The sequence below is a fragment of the Bufo bufo genome, chromosome 5 (assembly GCF_905171765.1).
Source record: "Bufo bufo chromosome 5, aBufBuf1.1, whole genome shotgun sequence".
Classification (NCBI taxonomy): Eukaryota; Metazoa; Chordata; class Amphibia; order Anura; family Bufonidae; genus Bufo; species Bufo bufo.
Window position 1 is genome coordinate 473,439,019 of NC_053393.1, and position 19,686 is coordinate 473,458,704.

At 43.8% G+C, this 19,686-nt stretch overlaps 1 protein-coding gene across 1 annotated transcript in view; it reads left to right on the forward strand.

Moving 5' to 3' along the window:
• Positions 1-19,686, forward strand: part of GALNT11 (polypeptide N-acetylgalactosaminyltransferase 11) — a 49,228-nt gene that overhangs the window by 23,587 nt on the left and 5,955 nt on the right. The window contains 4 exon segments of the mRNA XM_040434119.1: positions 1,801-1,926; positions 3,217-3,466; positions 15,503-15,620; positions 15,994-16,146. Of these exon segments, the coding sequence (XP_040290053.1) occupies positions 1,801-1,926; positions 3,217-3,466; positions 15,503-15,620; positions 15,994-16,146 (647 nt within the window).

Consider the following 19,686-nt stretch of genomic DNA (forward strand, 5'->3'; position numbering starts at 1 on the left):
TGAAAATCGCACTGCATCCGCACTTGCTTGTGGATGCTTGCGATTTTCACGCAGCCCCACTCACTTCTATGGGGCCTGCGTTGCGTGGAAAACGCACAAAGCGGAGCATGCTGAAATTTTCACGCAACACACAAGTGATGCGGGAAAATCACCGCTCATCTGCACAGCCCCATAGAAATGAATGGGTCCGGATTCAGTGCGGGTGCAATGCGTTCACCTCGCGCATTGCACCCGCCTGTGTGAAAGGGGCCTTAGAGTTGGAAGTTTTTTGCCATTTTACTCTGCAGATCCTTTCAAGCGCTGTTGGTAGGATGGGGACTGTTGGTGGTCAGCAATTTTTTTTGGTCTTTCCGGAAATATTCGATTGAGTTCAAGTCGGGGATCTGGTTAGTCCACCCAAGGATATTCAGAGTTGTCCCTAAGCCACTCCTTTGTCTTGGCTGTGCATGTAGGATCATTGTCTTGTTGGAAAGTAAATCGTTGGCCCAGTCTGAGGTCCAGAGCACACTGGATCAGGTTTCCAAAGAATATCTCTACACTTTGCTTTACTCAGCTTTCCCTCAACTCTGACCTGACTCCCTGTCCCAGCCACTGAAAAACACCCCCCAGCGTGATGCTGCCACCACCATGCTTCACTGTAGGGCTGGTATTGCACAGTGCCTGGTTTCCTCCAAAACATGACACTTATTATTGAGGCCAAAAAGTTAAATCTTTCATCAGACCAGAGAATCTCGTTTCTCACAGTCTGAGCGTCCTTTAGGTCCTTATTTTATTTTATAAAGTTTCATGTGTCTTTTACTGAGGATCTTTTTTCTGGCCACTCTGCCATAAAGCCCTTATTGGTGGAGTGCTACAGTGATGGTAGACCTTGAAGTTTCTCCCACAGAGGAGAGGGACCTTTCGGTTTTTGGTCACCTCTCTTACCAAAGCAGTTTTTCTCTGACCGCCTAGTCTAGTGGGGTGGCGAGCACTAGGAAGATTCGTGGTTGTTTCAAACGTCTTCCATTTAAGAATTATACAGGCTACTGTGCTCTCAGAAACTTTGTGTGGAATGGAAATTTTTTGTGTACCCTTCCTCCTTATGGTTCAAATTATTATAATTTTTTTTGCTGTGATATGCATTATCTGCTGTGGAACCGTTTATAGACAGGGGTTTGTTTTTCCAAATAATTTACAGTCAAATGAATTTGCCACAGGTGCGCTCCAGTCAAGAAGTAGAAACATCTCAAAGACGATAAAGATAAATGGGAGGCATCAGAGCCAAATTTATAGTAATGGGTCTGAATACGTATGCCCAGGCAAAATTTCACTTTTTTTTCTTTTTTTAATAAATTTGCTAAAAAATTTAAGATTCTGTTTTCACTTTCTCATTCTGGGTTATTGAATGCAGATTGATGGGGGAAAAACTTGATTTTATTTTTTATTTTAGCACAAGACTGCAACCTATCAAAATGTGAGAAAAGTGAAAGGGTCTGAACGCACTGTACTCACTCCTTAGGGGGTCCGATGGAGCCTGTACAACTCTATGTACTGCCGTATAAGCTGTTTTCCAGTGTGCATGAGGCCTTGGAGTGAACTATCTGAAGTCCTGTTGGCTCTTGAATTTTTAATATGCTTTTCAGCCATAAAGAGCACCTTTCAGCAGGAACAACTCTATTAAACCAGGCATACTGGAGACAAACTCTGTAATAGCTGTAAAAGAAGCCAGGGGATTGTTTCCTGGGATTGCTGTCGGATGCTGGGAAATGTATCGCATTCAGGCAAAATCCTGCCGTCTACATTTGTACCTCTTTTTGCCAGGTGATTTGAAGGAGTCGTTAGATGATTACATTAAGGAAAACCTACCCGACAAGGTGAAACTGGTGAGAAACAAAGAGAGGGAAGGACTTATCCGTGGAAGAATGGTTGGAGCTTCTCATGCTACTGGTAAGGATCTTGGACCAACCCCTTTTCATTGCCACCGGGAAACCTGTTGCTGGCCATTTATTTCCTCTTGGTGAACAGGCTTCCATATTAATGGTTATCCATGTAATACATGGATGTGATGGGTCTGCCAGAATGAAAGCTGCTTTTTGCTCTGGTTAATATGGGGAAGTAGAATTGAAACTAGAATTGAGCTAGAGCAGAAATCTAGGTCTTGTTTTAGACTAATTTGGCTTTAGATACATATTCCATATTTGCAACTGTCCCTTAAAGGGGTTATCCGACCCATGAAATCCCCCCCCGTCCCCTTCATATGCCCAGGCCCCTCGCACACACTGTACTTGCCTCACTCCCCAGCACACGCGTCACTTGTGAAGTCGATGAAAAGGTTGTTTGGACGGCACTCCTATAGCGATGGTCCGGTGCTCAGCGGTATGACAGTCAATATGTAAAATATATAGAACCGCGGCACTCGAATTAAGTAGTTAATTATTTATTTATTTATCCATCCACAAGATTAGGACTTAAGGCCAACGTTTCGGTCTCATCCCGAGACCTTGTTCACGGCCTGTAGGAAAGAAACGTCTGGTGTGGAGGATGGCCATCCTCCACACCAGACGTTTCTTTCCTACAGGCCGTGAACAAGGTCTCGGGATGAGACCGAAACGTTGGCCTTAAGTCCTAATCTTGTGGATGGATAAATAAATAAATAATTAACTACTTAATTCGAGTGCCGCGGTTCTATATATTTTTCACTTGTGAAGTCCACCCGGCTGCTGCTGCATCTCCCTGTCGTGCGGATGAAAACGTTGTGGAGGGCGCAAGCCAATGGCAGGTGGTGACGGGGACAAGCCTTCTTAGGGTCACCCGTGCGATGATGGGGAGGCTAGTCCCTGTCACCGCCTGCAGCAGAAAGGACACACCACCTGATCTGGCGGTCTAAAGAGAATCTAGCAGATCCATGTATGTGGAGATCTCTGGATCCACGTGAGGTACAGGGCTGGTTGTAGCTTTGTTAGAAAGAAATTGTTATGTATTATATGATGTATGATTTTAATTTCTTACATGAGCCATGACTTAACTCTTTTAAGTCACCCAGACTCAAAAATCTACATTAAAAAGTGACATTTTGGGGAGGATAATGTGACTATTAGGGGGTTAATTGAGCTACTGCGCTGTGTGACTATGTACTGTCTGTGGTTCTGGATAGGTGGTAAATGTTTATGACTTTAGTTGCTTCTAATGTTCTCCTCCCTTTGTTGATACTTAATATTCCATCTTCTGTCCTTTCAGGGGACGTCCTGGTGTTCCTGGACAGTCACTGTGAGGTTAATGAGATGTGGTTACAGCCTCTGCTCACCCCCATCAAGGAAAATCCCAAGACGGTGGTGTGTCCAGTCATCGACATCATCAGCGCGGACACCTTAATGTACAGCTCGTCCCCTGTTGTGCGTGGCGGATTTAATTGGGGTCTCCACTTTAAGTGGGACACGGTGCCTCTGTCTGAACTCGGAGGTCCTAACGGATTTACTGCTCCGTTTCGGTAAGTTTTTACATTTGTATGGTCACATTTCGCACACTACATATTGCATAGAAATTAGGATATGTTGATGCCATTCAACCCTGACTACCGTTGGCGGCATCTGATCTGACACCCAGCCTACAGATTGGAGAATGTTACTTTGTAGAGGAGCTGGACGAGTAAGTAAGAATGCAGCGAGGCGTGCCCCTAGTAGTCATTGTTCCGTTTTGAGAAGCCGCACAACATAAGAAGCATTATTGTCGGTTTCTTGTTGTTGCTGTCTTTTGTCCTCGGTGTCCCAGATCGGAGCAGCCTGGAAGCGCACAGGCCCCGCTCCCACAGGCTGCCAGTTCTGGCAGAGACGCTTAGTAATGGGAGTGCTTGACCTGGCTCTCTCTGTATCTGGAATCTGTAGGAATAATTTTACCAAGAAATGGATAGGACTTGATTCCATTAGCTGGATTGTTTATTGGAAAATGTTATGTGGTTTTGTTGGCGGCATATCTGAAGCGCTATAAATTTACTGCTGCAGTATGGAAGTGATTTATATTTTTTTTAACTTTTCAGAAATGAGCTGCACAAAAAATACTTCCCAGAAGTCATCAAACACTGGGGACCGTTCTGTATCCACCTCACAAATATCAATTACGCTAATAATGATCAGTAAAAGCTACAGGCAGGATAAACAGTTGGCACACAGATATTTTCCATCACCCGGGTTTTACAGCTGTGCATGCCATGGAATCATACCTATACTTTACACACAGGGATTGAGGCAAACCCACACTGTCCCTTTTAAAGGACATCTGTCAGCAGATTTGTACCTATGACCCTGGCTGACCTGTTACATGTGCGCTTGGCAGCTGAAGGCATCTGTGTTGGTCCCATGTACATATGTGCCCGCATTGCTGAGAAAAATGAAGTTTTAATATATGCAAATGAGCCTCTAGGAGCAACGAGGGTGTTGCCGTTACACCTAGAGGCTCCTCTTTTTCAGTAATTGCCGCGCCCTCTCCACTTTGATTGACAGGGCCAGACAGGTGTGGTGATGTTTGATTGACAGGTCCAGGCAGTCTAAAGTGAAGAGGGCTCAGCAGCTGCAGGGAGAGCAGAGCCTCTAGGAGTAACGACAACGCCCCCGTTGCTCCTAGAGGCTCATTTACATATCTTAAACATCACTTTTCTCAGCAATGCGGGCACATATGAACATGGGACCAACACAGATTACTTCAGCTGCCAAGGGCACTTGTAAGGCTACTTTCAATAAATAAATAAACGTAAGCTAGTTTTTCTATGGTGGTCAAGGAGTTAATTTGGAAGTGGCTAGTATTCCTCTTATGCCAATCACACCCATTGGGTGTGTCCTCTCCCTCCTTTTCACCACAAAACCTGACTGGTGTAGTCATCTAGTGACTCTGACTAAGGGTGCTACAAGTGTGTACCCGAAACGCGTTAGAGAGATGTGAGGCCTGTTTTGTATTTATCTTTTGTAACTGCTTTTAATGGAGAAAAAATAAAATTGAATGGATTTTACCAATACCGGTGGCTGGAAATCGCTTACATTTATCGCTGTGGGAGTGCAGTCCTGCACCATCCGTGCCCCGGAGGTCCGAGCAGAAGCTGGCGTTCGTTATTATACTAAGGCTACTTTAACACTCGCGTTTGGTGCGGATCCGTCATGGATCTGCACAGACGGATCCGTTCAGATAATACAACCGCATGCATCCGTTCAGAACAGATCCGTTTGTATTATCTGTAACATAGCCAATTCGGATCCGTCTTGAACACCATTAAAAGTCAATGGAGGACGGATCCGTTTTCTATTGTGCCAGTGAAAAACTGATCCGTCCCCATTGACTTACATTGATTCGTTTTTCATTGTGCCAGATTGTGTCCCCATTGACTTACATTGTGTGTCAGAACGGATCCATTTGGCTCAGTTTTGTCAGACGGACACCAAAACGCTGCAAGCAGTGTTTTGGTGTCCGCCTCCAAAGCGGAAATGGAGACGGAACTGAGGCAAACTGATGCATTCTGAGCGGATCCTTTTCCATTCAGAATGCATTAGGGCAAAACTGATCCGGATCTCAGAGACAGAAAGCCAAAACGCCAGTGTAAAAGTAGCCTGACAGGTCAGACCGTGTCATTGGTACAAATCTGCTAACAGATGTTCTTTTGGGCCTCATGCACATGACCATATGTATTTTGCGGTCCGCAAAAAAAGGATCTGCAAAAAATACGGATGACATCCGTGTGCATTCCGTATTTTAGGGAACAGCTGGCCCCTAATAAAACAGTACTATCCTTGTCCGTACTGCGGACAATAATAGGACCTGTTCTATTTTTTTGCAGAACGGACATACGGAAACGGAATGCACACGGAGTAACTTCCGTTTTTTTTGCGGACCCATTGAAATGAATTGCTCCGTATACAGTCCGCAAAAAAACCCGAACGGACACGGAAAGAATATACGTTCATGTGCATGAGGCCGAAAAAAGACATCTGTCCATCCAGTTCGGCCTGTTATCCTGCAAGTTGATCCAGAGGAAGGAAAAAAAACCCTGTGAGGTAGAAGCCAAGTTTCCCCACTTTAGGGGAATAAAAAAATCCTTCCCGACTCCAATCAGGCAATCAGAATAACTCCCTGGATCAACGACCCCTCTCTAGTAGCAATAGCCTGTAATATTATTACACTCCAGAAATACATCCAGGCCCCTCTTGAATTCCTTTATCGTACTCACCATCACCACCTCCTCAGGCAGAGAGCTCCATAGTCTCACTGCTCTTACCGTAAAGAATCCTCTTCTATGTTTGTGTACAAACCTTCTTTCCTCCAGACGCAGAGGATGTCCCCTCGTCACAGTCACAGTCCTGGGGATAAATAGATGATGGGAGAGATCTCTGTACTGACCCCTGATATATTTATACATATTAAAGGGGCTGTCTGAGTTCTGAAAAAATAATATATAGCACTGAAAATCTGATGGGCAGCAATATATAACTAAGCTAAGAAAATTTTATGCAAAAAAAAAATATATATTTCCTCATTTCCCTGGTTCTTTTCTGGCCCTTTGTTTACATGCAATAAAAACATTCTCTGCCCCTCCCCCTGCTCTGCTAAGAGAGTGGATACAAGAGCCGCCCTGAGTGACATGTCTGCCTGCTGGGAGACTCAGCAGCATGTTGTATGTGTAGAACTACAAGTCCCACCTGTATAATGACACTGCTAATACACACAGGATCTTCCCCCTACCTTCTTGTGCTATGCTCTCTAGTCCTTCAGCTTCTGTGCACAGAATTGTCACTGCTGCATATACCCAGTGTGTGCAGCTGAAGGGGTTAAGAATCCTAAGAGAGAGAGCAGACGGTAGTGAAGGGGGCGTGGCCAGCACAGTGACTTCTCGTTTACAGGCTTTGTAAACAATGTTTATCAGAGCAGGGAGAGAAGTGGACATCACAGGTCATGTGACCCTCAGTGAACTCTGAGAAACCAGCCACTGGAGATAAAGTGAGTTAATTGGAAAGCTGTTATATTTGCCCAGTTAGGAACATAGAAAGAACAAAAAAATAACTCTGACAACCCCTTTAATTAAATCTCCCCTCAGTCGTGTTTTTTTCTAAAGTGAATAACCCTAATTTTGATAATCTTTCAGGGTACTGTAGTTGCCCCATTCCAGTTATTACTTTAGTTGCCCTCCTCTGGACCCTCTCCAGCTCTGCTATGTCTACAGGAGCCCAGAACTGTACACAGTACTCCATGTGTGGTCTGACTAGCGATTTTGTAAAGTGGTAGGACTATGTTCTTATCACGGGCATCTATGTCCCTTCTGATGAAACCCATTATCTTATTGGCCTTGGCAGCAGCTGCCTGACACTGGTTTTTGCAGCTTAGTTTGCTGTTTATTATAATTCCTAGATCCTTTTCCATGTCAGTGTTACTGAGTGTTTTACCATTTAGTATGTACGGGTGACTTGCATTATTCCTACCCATGTGCATAACCTTACATTTGTCAGTGTTAAACCTCATCTGCCACTTATCTGCCCAAGCCTCCAATCTATCCAGATCCCTCTGTAGTAGTATACTGTCCTCTTCAGTGTTAATTACTTTACACAGTTTAGTGTCATCTGCGAAAATTGATACTTTTCTATGCAAGTCTTCTACAAGATCATTAATAAATATATTGAAGAGAATAGGGCCCAATACTGACCCCTGAGGTACCCCACTAGTGACAGTGACCCAATCTGAGTGTGTACCGTTAATAACCACCCTCTGTTTTCTATCACTCAGCCAGTTACTTACCCACATACAGACGTTTTCTCCGAGTCCGAGCATTCTCATTTTATATACTAACCTTTTATGTGGTACAGTGTCAGATGCTTTGGAGAAGTCCAGATACACGACATCCATTGATTCGCTGCTGTCAAGTCTAGAACTTACCTTCTCATAGAAACTGATTAAATTAGTTTGGCATGACCGATCCCTCACAAAGCCATGCTGATATGGCGTTATTTGCTTATTTCCGTTGAGATGCTCCAAGATAGCATCTCTCAGAAAACCTTCAAACCGTTTACCCACAACAGATGTTAAACTTACCGGCCTATAGTTTCCAGGCTCTGTTTTTGGACCCTTTTTGAATATTGGCACCACATTTGCCATGCGCCAATCCTGCGGGACATTCCCTGTCAGTATAGAGTCCGCAAAAGGGTCTGGCTATGACATTACTTAATACCCTTAGGATACGGGGGTGTATGCCATCCGGTCCTGGCGATTTTGTCTATTTTAATTTTTTTAAGTCGCTGTTGTACTTCTTCCTGGGTCAGACAGGACACTTTTAATGGGGAATTTATTTTTACATTCTGCATGTCATCTGACAGTTTATTTTCCTCAGTGAATACATTGGAGAAAAAAATATTTAACAGCTTTGCTTTCTCCTCGTCGCTCTCTGCGACTCCTCCCTCATTACTCTTTAACTGCTTACCGACCGCCTAACGCACGGATGCGTCCTGGCGGCGATCGATTCATTCCTCCTGGACGCATCCGTGCGTCATCCCGCGAGACGCAAGATTTCCTGTGAACGCGCGCACACAGGAACTGCAGGTAAGCAAGTGGATCTACAGCCTGCCAGCGGCGATCGTTCGCTGGCATTCTGTAGATGCGATTTTTTTAACCCCTAACAGGTATATTAGACGCTGTTTTGATAACGGCGTCTAATATACCTGCTACCTGGTCCTCTGGTGGTCCCTTTTGCTTGGATCGACCACCAGAGGACACAGGCAGCTCTGTAATAAGTAGCACCAAGCACCACACTACACTTACCCCTCCCTGTCACTTATTAACCCCTGATCACCCCATATAGACTCCCTGATCACCCCCCTGTCATTGATCACCCCCCTGTAAGGCTCCATTCAGATGTCCGTATGTGTTTTACGGATCCACGGATACATGGATCGGATCCGCAAAACACATACGGACGTCTGAATGGAGCCTTACAGGGGGGTGATCAATGACAGGGTGGTGATCACCCCATATAGACTCCCTGATCACCCCCCTGTAAGGCTCCATTCAGAATTTTTTTGGGCACAAGTTAGCGGAAATTGATATTTTTTTATTTTTTAGTTTTTTCTTACAAAGTCTCATATTCCACTTACTTGTGACAAAAAAAAAAATCTCATATGAACTCGCCATACCCCTCACAGAATCCAAATGCGTAAAAAATTTTAGACATTTATATTCCAGACTTCTTCTCACGCTTTAGGGCCCCTAAAATGCCAGGGCAGTATAAATATCCCACATGTGACCCCATTTTTGAAAGAAGACGCCTCAAGGTATTTTGTGAAGGGCATGGCGAGTTCATGTAAAATTTTATTTTTTGTCACAAGTTAGCGGAAAGGTAGACTTTGTGAGAAAAAAACAAAAAAAAATCAATTTCCGCTAACTTGTGCCAAAAAAAAATAATTCTATGAACTCGCCATGCCCCTCATTGAATACCTTGGGGTGTCTTCTTTCCAAAATGGGGTCACATGTGGGATATTTATACTGCCCTGGCATTTTAGGGGCCCTAAAGCGTGAGAAGAAGTCTGGGATCCCAATGTCAAAAAATGCCCTCCTAAAAGGAATTTGGTCCCCTTTGCGCATCTAGGCTGCAAAAAAGTGTCACACATCTGGTATCGCCGTACTCAGGAGAAGTTGGGCAATGTGTTTTGGGGTGTCATTTTACATATACCCATGCTGGGTGAGATAAATATCTTGGTCAAATGCCAACTTTGTATAAAAAAATGGGAAAAGTTGTCTTTTGCCGAGATATTTCTCTCACCCAGCATGGGTATATGTAAAATGACAACCTAAAACACATTGCCCAACTTCTCCTGAGTACGGCGAAACCACATGTGTGACACTTTTTTGCAGCCTAGGTGGGCAAAGGGGCCCAAATTCCAAAGAGCACCTTTAGGATTTCACAGGGAATTTTTTACACATTTTGATTTCAAACTACTTCTCATGCATTAGGGCCCCTAAAATGCCAGGGCAGTATAACTACCCCACAAGTGACCCCATTTTGGAAAGAAGACACCCCAAGGTATTTCGTGATGGGCATAGTGAGTTCATGGAAGTTTTTATTTTTTGTCACAAGTTAGTGGAATATAAGACTTTGTAAGAAAAAAAAAATCATCATTTTCCGCTAACTTGTGACAAAAAATAAAAAGTTCTATGAACTCACTATGCCCATCAGCGAATACCTTAGGTACCATTGTAGAACCTGATGAAACATGACAGGTGCTCAGAAAGTCAGAGCTGCTTCAAAAAGCGGAAATTCACATTTTTGTACCATAGTTTGTAAACGCTATAACTTTTACCCAAACCATTTTTTTTTATCAAAGACCTGTAGAACAATAAATTTAGAGAAAAATTTATATATGGATGTCGTTTTTTTTTTTAAACATTTTACAACAGAAAGTAAAAAATGTCATTTTTTTGCAAAAATTTCGTTAAATTTCGATTAATAACAAAAAAAGTAAAAATGTCAGCAGCAATGAAATACCACCAAATAAAAGCTCTATTAGTGAGAAGAAAAGGAGGTAAAATTCATTTGGGTGGTAAGTTGCATGACCGAGCAATAAACTGTGAAAGTAGTGTAGTGCAGAATTGTAAAAAGTGGCCTGGTCATTAAAGGGCTTCTGTCACCCCATTAAACAGTTTTTTTTTTTTTTTTTTTCCTTTACTAATAATCCCTACACTGCGATCTCAGCATACATAAGCTAATTAATGATTTTCGTTCAGTAGAATTTGCTAAAAATCGATTTTTGAAATATGCAAATTACCTTGCTACCAGCAAGTAGGGAGGCTACTTGCTGGTAGCAGCTGCATCCTCCGATCCTAATGACGCCCCCTCCGCTTGTTGATTGACAGGGCCAGGGAACGGAATCGTTCTCTGCTAGCCCTGCCTGTTTTCATTCAATATCTGGTGCCTGCGCCGCGGCCGTACCTATCTTCAATCTGCGCAGGCGCACTGAGAGGCGGCCACTCACTCGGCCGCTCGCTCCTCAATGCTCCTGCGCCGGGTGTAGATGTGACGTCATCGGCGCAGGCGCATTGAGGATGGTGCGGCCGAGTGAGTGGCCGCCTCTCAGTGCGCCTGCGCAGATTGAAGATGGGTACGGCCGCGGCACAGGCGCCAGATATTGAATGAAAACAGTGATTAAATGGCCAAAGAAAAAAGGGGAGAAGGCGCTCATAGGTGGTGGTTGACAAGATATGTTGTTATTTGTTCCTAGCCAGGGTGAGTGGTTGCTACTCACCTTGGTTAGGTTGTACTTTTGGTAGTGCAGTTCTGGTGGAGGTAAAATCGTGGGGTGATGTGGGTTGGTGCAGCTGATTAACGTCCAAGTTGGATGTTTGGCCACACGTGCAGAAGCGCTACCACTGGAGGACACTCACCGGCCGCATCACCAAGCAGTGCGGAACGCAGTACACCCCCCAAATAAGGGATCTCCAACAAGAGTGACCTCCAATTAGCCTACGGTGACAAGGATACAGACTTGATAAAGGGGTCTGCATACCCCGAATCGCGTCGTCTTTGCTAATCAAAAAATAAAAAATACTTTGTTTCCTCAACTGGGTTGTGAATTGCGCCTTGTGTCCACCCGCTCACTGCATGAACCCAGTGCAGACGAGCCCCCTCCCCATACACCACAATTCGCACCAAAGTGGCGGCTTGGCTCCTGCCCATGGTCAACTTGGACGTTATTCGGCTGCACCAACCCACATCACCCCACGATTTTACCTCCACCAGAACTGCACTACCAAAAGTACAACCTAACCAAGGTGAGTAGCAACCACTCACCCTGGCTAGGAACAAATAACAACATATCTTGTCAACCACCACCTATGAGCGCCTTCTCCCCTTTTTTCTTTGGCCATTTAATCACTGTTTTCATTCAATATCTGGCGCCTGTGCCGCGGCCGTACTTATCTTCAATCTGCGCAGGCGCACTGAGAGGCGGCCACTCACTCGGCCGCACCATCCTCAATGCGCCTGCGCCGATGACGTCACATCTACACCCGGCGCAGGCGCATTAAGGAGCGAGCGGCCGAGTGAGTGGCCGCCTCTCAGTGCGCCTGCGCAGATTGAAGATAGGTACGGCCGCGGCGCAGGCGCCAGATATTGAATGAAAACAGGCAGGGCTAGCAGAGAACGATTCCGTTCCCTGGCCCTGTCAATCAACAAGCGGAGGGGGCGTCATTAGGATCGGAGGATGCGGCTGCTACCAGCAAGTAGCCGCCCTACTTGCTGGTAGCAAGGTAATTTGCATATTTCAAAAATCGATTTTTAGCAAATTCTACTCAACGAAAATCATTAATTAGCTTATGTATGCTGAGATCGCAGTGTAGGGATTATTAGTAAAGAAAAAAAAAAACGGTTTAATGGGGTGACAGAAGCCCTTTAAGGGTGTATAAGCTAGGGGAGCTGAGGTGGTTAAAGGGCCGACACCTTCAGATTTATACTTTTTAACATTTATATAATTAAAGAACATTTTAGGGTTAGTTTTACTCTCTTTGGCAATTAATCTCTCTGTCTCTAGTTTGACCGCTTTTATTTGTTTTTTTACATGTTCTATTTTTTTCTTTGTAGTTTATCAGTGCTTCCGTGCCACCCTCCTGTTTTAGTGATTTATATGCTTTCTTTTTGTCATTTATTGCTTTCTTTACAGTTCTATTTATCCCCATTGGTTTCTTTTTGTTCCTTAACCTTTTATTCCCATACGGTATGTACCTCTCACAATGAGATTTTAGGATGCTTTTAAAGGTATCCCATTTTGTGGCTGTATTTTTATTTTTGAGGACTTTGTCCTAGTTAGTTAGGCCCATGGCCTCTCTTAGTTGGCTAAATTTAGCTTTTTTGAAGTTTGGTATTTTTGTTCCTCCCTGTAGAAACGCTCTTTTGAATAATAATTAGAAGGTTATTACTTTATGGTCACTATTTCCCAGGTGTCCCCCAACCTGCACGTCTGTTGTTCTGTCAGGCCTATTGGTTAATACTAAGTCCAGTATGGCCGTCCCTCTAGTCGGCTCCTGAACCAGTTGGGAGAGGTAATTGTCTTTGGTTATTGACAAGAACCTTTTTCCTTTTATGAGATATACAAGTTTCAGTTTCCCAGTCTATATCTGGGTAGTTGAAGTCCCCCATAATAACCCCCTCATTATGATTTGCCGCCTCGTCTATCTCATTTAGTAGTAGATTTTCTGTGGACTCTGGTATATTAGGTGGTTTATAGTAAACTCCTATTAGTAATTTATTATTGTTTTTACCTCCATGTATTTCTACCCACAGTGACTCCACATGTTCATGTCCCTCACTTATATCTTCCCGGAGTGTGGGCTTTAGACAGGACTTAACATAAAGCCATACTCCCCCCCCCCCCCCCCCCCTCTCTCCTCTCTTTTGACGATCCTTTCTAAACAGACTGTAACCTTGTACATTAACCTCCCAGTCATAGCTATCATCCAGCCATGTCTCAGTTATTCCCACTGTCATAGTTCTCCTCACACATCACTAATTCCAGTTCCCCAGTTTTATTAGTCAGGCTTCTGGCATTAGTATACATACATTTGAGGTTTATGTATATTTTTTACCCTACACCTTTTCCTTCTGAACTGTTCTAGTCCCACCTTCCATTCCTCCCCCAGTCCCACTACCTTGCCCCCAGTCTCTATCTGCACTATCTTCCCCTCCTATAACGTAATTACCCTCCCCCAGTCCCTAGTTTAAACACTCCTCCAACCTTCTAGCCATCTTTCTCCCCAGCACAGCTGCCCCTTCCCCATTGAGGTGCAGCCCGTTCTCCAGGAACCCAAACCCCTCCATCCTACACCAGTTCTTTAGCCACTTGTTAATCTCCCTAAGCTCCCGCTGCCTTTCTTGTGTAGCCCGTGGTACAGGTAGTATTTCGGAAAATACTACCTTTTGAGGTCCTTGCCCTTAAGCTTTTGACCTAAATCCCTGAAATCATTTTTAAGGACTCTCCACCTACCTCTAACTTTGTCATTGGTTCCGATATGGACCATGACCGCTGGATCTTCTCCAGCCCCTCCCAGTAATCTGTCAACCCGATCCGCGATGTGTCTAACTCTAGCGCCAGGAAGACAGCACACTGTTCGGCGATCACGGTCTTTGTGACAGGTTGCCCTATCTGTTCCGTTAATAATGGAGTCTCCCACTACCAGCACCTGTCTGGCCTGCCCTGCTCTCCTGGTTCCCTGCTTACCGGAGCTGACATTCCCCTGACTGGCAGAGGAAGTGTCCGGCTGCAGCAGTGCCGTCCCTGGACTGACATCCCCCTCCTCTGCCAAACGTGCAAACTTGTTGGGGTGTGTCAGATCAGGGCTAGCCTCCCTGGCACTCTTCCCTCTACCCTGCTTTCTAACTGTTACCCAGCTAGCTACCTCACTTTCCTCAGCCTCCTCTCTGTCACCCTCCTCCTCATCTACCCCAAAGAGTGCTTGCTCGGTGATAAGCAAACTCTTTTGCAAATTGTCAATGCCTCTCAGTGTTGAAACTTGCCCGTTTAGAGACTCGATTTGCGATTCCAAACGGGTAATTTGCTCACATCTTGAACAAAGATATACACCCTCGAACGGCAGTTCCAGGACTGCATACATCATGCAAGATGTGCACTGGACTGCGTTGTCAATTGTGCAACACATACTAAATGGGGATTACAACAGTAAAAAGGTAAAACAGTAAATATGATTTTAGAATCAGACCCTGTCTGTTGTAGTTGAAGGACTACCTAGAATTAGGCCAACAACACACAAGGAAATTATATCCAACCTTAGTTTCCAACTCCTTTTTCTTTAACTCCACTTAATAAGATGCCACTTAGTAGAGCATGCCTCAGGAAGATGCGGAGTAGTAGAATGTGTATATACTTTTGGGGCATGTCACCATTATTTATTTTTCCTCACATTTGCTATAATACTTCACATTTTCATACAGAAACCTGGGTTATTATCATTGATATTGAGGAGCATTGCTGGAGGGCTTTAACCTTGTCCCCATCTTTTGATCCAAATACAATCCTTATGTCTTCAATAAAGAGGTTGTATGAGATTAATCCTCCTGAATGGCTGCAGTGCTGGAGACAGCTCGTGGCGAAGAGCAGATCAGGTTCCTGAAGCAAGTTTTTCAGTCCCTTTTAACATTTGGATTCATCTTGCTCAACATCGCATACAGCAGGGGTATGCAACATCTGTCACTCCAGCTGTTGTGAAACTACAACTCCCAGCATGCATACTAAATATAATAAAAAATATAAATATATATAACAAAATTTACTTAGTAAATGAGCTATAATCCAGGTCTAATCTCACTTTTAGCTCTTAAACATACCGCAGATCACTTTAAAAAGTGGCGAGGAAAACCAAATGTCGCAGAAAACGTCGCAATTGCCATGACTTGCAACTTTTTTAAGCCACAAATCTGACATATCTGATTTGATAAATGCCCCCCACCCTTTGTGTATTTGATCTAGTGACTTTATGTGCATTGCTTCATTTGCAGATCTCCTACGATGGCTGGAGGACTTTTCGCAATGGACAGAGAGTATTTTAATACCCTGGGGCAATATGACAGTGGCATGGACATCTGGGGTGGAGAAAATCTGGAGATATCATTTCGGGTATCTATTGGAAACAGCCTCATTGTATAGATAATCCTTTGAGAAGCATAACTGAGAACACTCTCCTGCAGACTTCTGTCACCCACTAATCCGCAGATCATTTCCTGTCCTTTTATTGACATTCACTTCATTCACTCTGCCGTTTTTGTGCGATTGGCGGAATAATTGGCCAATGTAAATGAATGTGATCAATAGTAAAACTATTAGTGATTGTATGGGGAGTTTCCTCCTCGAGAACAGTGAGGTTCCTGGCCAACAGATCCTCATTGCCAGTCTTTTCTCATCTTTATGCATTTCTTAGTGGCTTGAAAAGTTGTCAAGTAAAGACAGAAAGGTCTAGTTGGTTTTAATAATAATTCATGTCCTGTTTCAGATCTGGATGTGTGGTGGGAGCCTTCTCATTGTACCTTGCTCCAGGGTTGGGCACATATTCCGGAAAAGACGTCCATATGGATCACCTGGTGGCCATGACACCATGGCTCATAATTCCTTACGACTGGCACATGTATGGATGGATGATTATAAGGTATTTAAGTCAATCTTACGGCTGTCCATTTTCCTCACATCATAAAATTGATCCTCTGCTTTCATTAAGTGCGTCTTGAGATGAGTCACCTTCTCCTCCATCCCCTCTAAGGCTGCTGAGAACCTTCTAGTCTACTGACTAGTAAACCCAATCTTGTGGGTCACATAGTAAAACATAGCAAAGAATTAAGAATGATCCACAGTGCTACTCACTAAGGCCTCCTTCTTACATAGTGCTTTGTTGTGCTTTTTATTTAGCACTTTTTACTGTTAGAAATCCATGATAATTTAAAAGACTTGTCCACTTTTTACTATTGATGACTGTGACACAGTAAAGGGAGTTGTATGGGGAGGCAGGTATTTTCCTCCCAGTGTGCGCTGCTGGACTGATTAGCGGCCAGGTGGGGTACAAACACCGGACTGGACTCATGTGCCGGTCTGGGTTTTGACAACACCTAGCTGCCTTTATAAGACAGCTGGGTTCAGCCGAAAGGATCTCTGTATTGGGATCTGGGGCTTGTGCTGGGCTTGGAGGTCTGAGAGCAGTGTGAATAAAAGTGTAAATAAACACTGAACCGTTTGATTTAACCCTTAGGCTACCAGCGCTGTACATGTACGGCGCTGGTGCAAAAATGCCGATCGCGGTAATTAAATGCTTTAGATGCCGTGATCAAGTGAGATCACTGCATCTAAATGCGCAAAAACCTGGAAGCTGGCGCTTCCGGGCTTCCTACCTATGCCCCGTGTGTCCAATGCGGGCATAGGTAGTTGCGCTGAATACTGGTAGACTTACTGAGTAGGCTAACAGTATTCAAACTGCAATTCATATTTTGGCCACCAGATGGCAGGCCAGGATAGGAAATGAGCATAAGTGAGCAAAATAAGCTAATAAATTCCTGAGAAACCAAAATGTTAAATTTAAAAAAAAAATGTAATAAGCTCATATATGAGGCACATAATGATCACAAAAAAATAAAAAAAAATTGTTAAATATATAAAAAATATATAAAAGTTTAAATCACCCCTAAATATAAACATCATGGGTATCACCGCGACCGAAAATGACCATACTATCAAAATAGAAATAAAAATTACAATACTGCGGAACGGAAAAAAGGGTCAAAATGGCCGATTTGCCATTTTTTCATTGCTTCTCTTACCCCAATTTTTTTTTTATAAAATGTGATCAAAAAGTCATGCCTACTCCAAAATGGTATCAATTGAAAGTACAGATTGTTTTGCAAAAAATAAGCCCCTACACAGCTCTGTAGACATAAGTCTAAAAAAGTTATGGGGGTCGGAATATGGTGATATATAAAAAAAAAATATAAAATTCTCAAAGGTAAAATTTTATTGGTACACTGTTTAGACATAGAGAACCTATACATATGTCATTGTAATCGTACTGACCCAGAGAATGAAGGGCATGGGTCAGTTTTGGCATAAAAAAATGCAGTGGGAACAAAACACGTAAAACAGTTGAGGGATTGCATTTTTTTTTTATTTCTAATTCCACCCCATTTGGAATTTTTTTACCGCTTCCCACAACATTTTATGCCATAATTAATGGTGGCATTAGAAAGTACAACTTGTCCCGCAAAAAAAACAAGCCCTCATACAGCTATGTGACCGGAAAAATAAAAAAGTTATGGCTCATGGAAAATAGGGAAGAAAAATAAAAACTAAAAAAACCTCCGGTAGCCAAAGGGTTAAGAACTGGTTGGTGGCTCTATACTGCGTCCGCTTATCCTGTCTGCCAGAGCGAATCCCCACATGACCTATACTCAGGATAGGTCATTAACATCAGATCAGCGGTTATTCGACTTCTGGCACCTCCGCTGATCATCTGTTTGAATTGAAAGCAGAGCTTATACGAGCGCTGCCTTCTCTGCTTGGTTTATCTGCTCGCCGCAGCAATTGCAGAGGTGAGCAGGTGTAATTACAACTATGGCGTCCCCATTCACTTCTATAGAACACTTGAAACAGACAGAACCGTCCAATAGAAGTGAATGGGAACGCCATACTTGTAATTACACCTGCTCACCACTGCAATTGCTGCGGCGAGCAGGTAAACGGAAAACACAGCGCTCGTATGAGCTCTGCCTTCTCTTCAAACATCTGAGCGGCGTGGTTGCCAGGAGTCGGACCCTAGCCGATCTGATACTGATTACTTATCCTGAGGATAAGTCATCAATATTAAAAAGTGGACAACCCCTTTTAATGAGAGAAAAAATGTAAGCCAGGGATCTGCTGCATCATGACACAACTGCCTTAAAACTGCATGCTCTATTTACAGCACAGTCACAATAAACCATTTCTTTTACCCAGCACTTCACCTGTTTCTAAAAGGGGTTGTCCGGGTTCAGAGCTGAACCCAGACATGCCCTTATTTTCACCCAGGCAGCCCCCCTGAGGCTAGCATTGGAGCATGCTCCGATGCGCCCCCTTGCCCTGCGCTAGAGCAGAGCAAGGACTCTTTTGTTTATCATAACACACTGCCGGGCGGAAACTTCCGCCTGACAGTGTGTTCGGTGACGTCACCGGCTCTGATGGGCGGGCTTTAGCGCTGTCCTAGCCGTTTTACTGGCTAGGGCAGCGCTAAATCCAGCCCATCAGTGCTGGTTATGTCACTGGGCTTCCTGGCAGCCCCGTGGAGAACCCTGGTACGTCGCCGGATCTCCAAAAAATGCCTTTGCCCTGCGCGATTTAGCTCCCACAGCAGTGCTTCCCCAGTCGTAAAAGTTGTATTTAATCCCACCCCATCTACCTCCTCCTAGTGATAGCATGCCCCCTACTTCTATAGTAGTTAGTAGTAGTACATCCCCCTCATTCTGAGCAGATCCATCTCCTGCTCCTCAACAGCACATCTACCTTCACCCCGTACGTGTATAAGGGTCTCAGCAATGCATACTTATGACTGCCTGTATCTTCCATATGAGGAGTCTGCAGCTCATGCATTAATGCTTTTTCTATTTGCTGCATGAGAAGTCCGGTAAGTCAGGAACCACATTAAACACAAGTGTGACATGCATTAAAGGGGTTGTGCCACCATCAGATGTTGTTACTATGTAATTCAGCTTGAAAAACTAGTTTCATTTCTAATTAACTTTCTGTTACACAAATGCTCCATTTTATAGAGATTCTCCCTAGTTCATAGAAACATAGAAAGATAGAATGTGTCGGCAGATAAGAACCATTTGGCCCATCTAGTCTGCCCAATATATCTAAATACTATGGATAGCCCCTGGCCCTATCTTATATAAAGGATAGCCATATGCCTATCCCATGCACGCTTAAACCCCTTCACTGTATTTGCAGCTACCACTTCTGCAGGAAGGCTATTCCATGCATCCACTACTCTCTCAGTAAAGTAATACTTCCTTATATTACTTTTAAACCTTTGCCCCTCTAATTTAAAACTGTGTCCTCTTGTGGTAGTTTTTCTTCTTTTAAATATGCTCTCCTCCTTTACCGAGTTGATTCCCTTTATGTATTTAAAAGTTTCTATCATATCCCCTCTGTCTCTTCTTTCTTCCAAGCT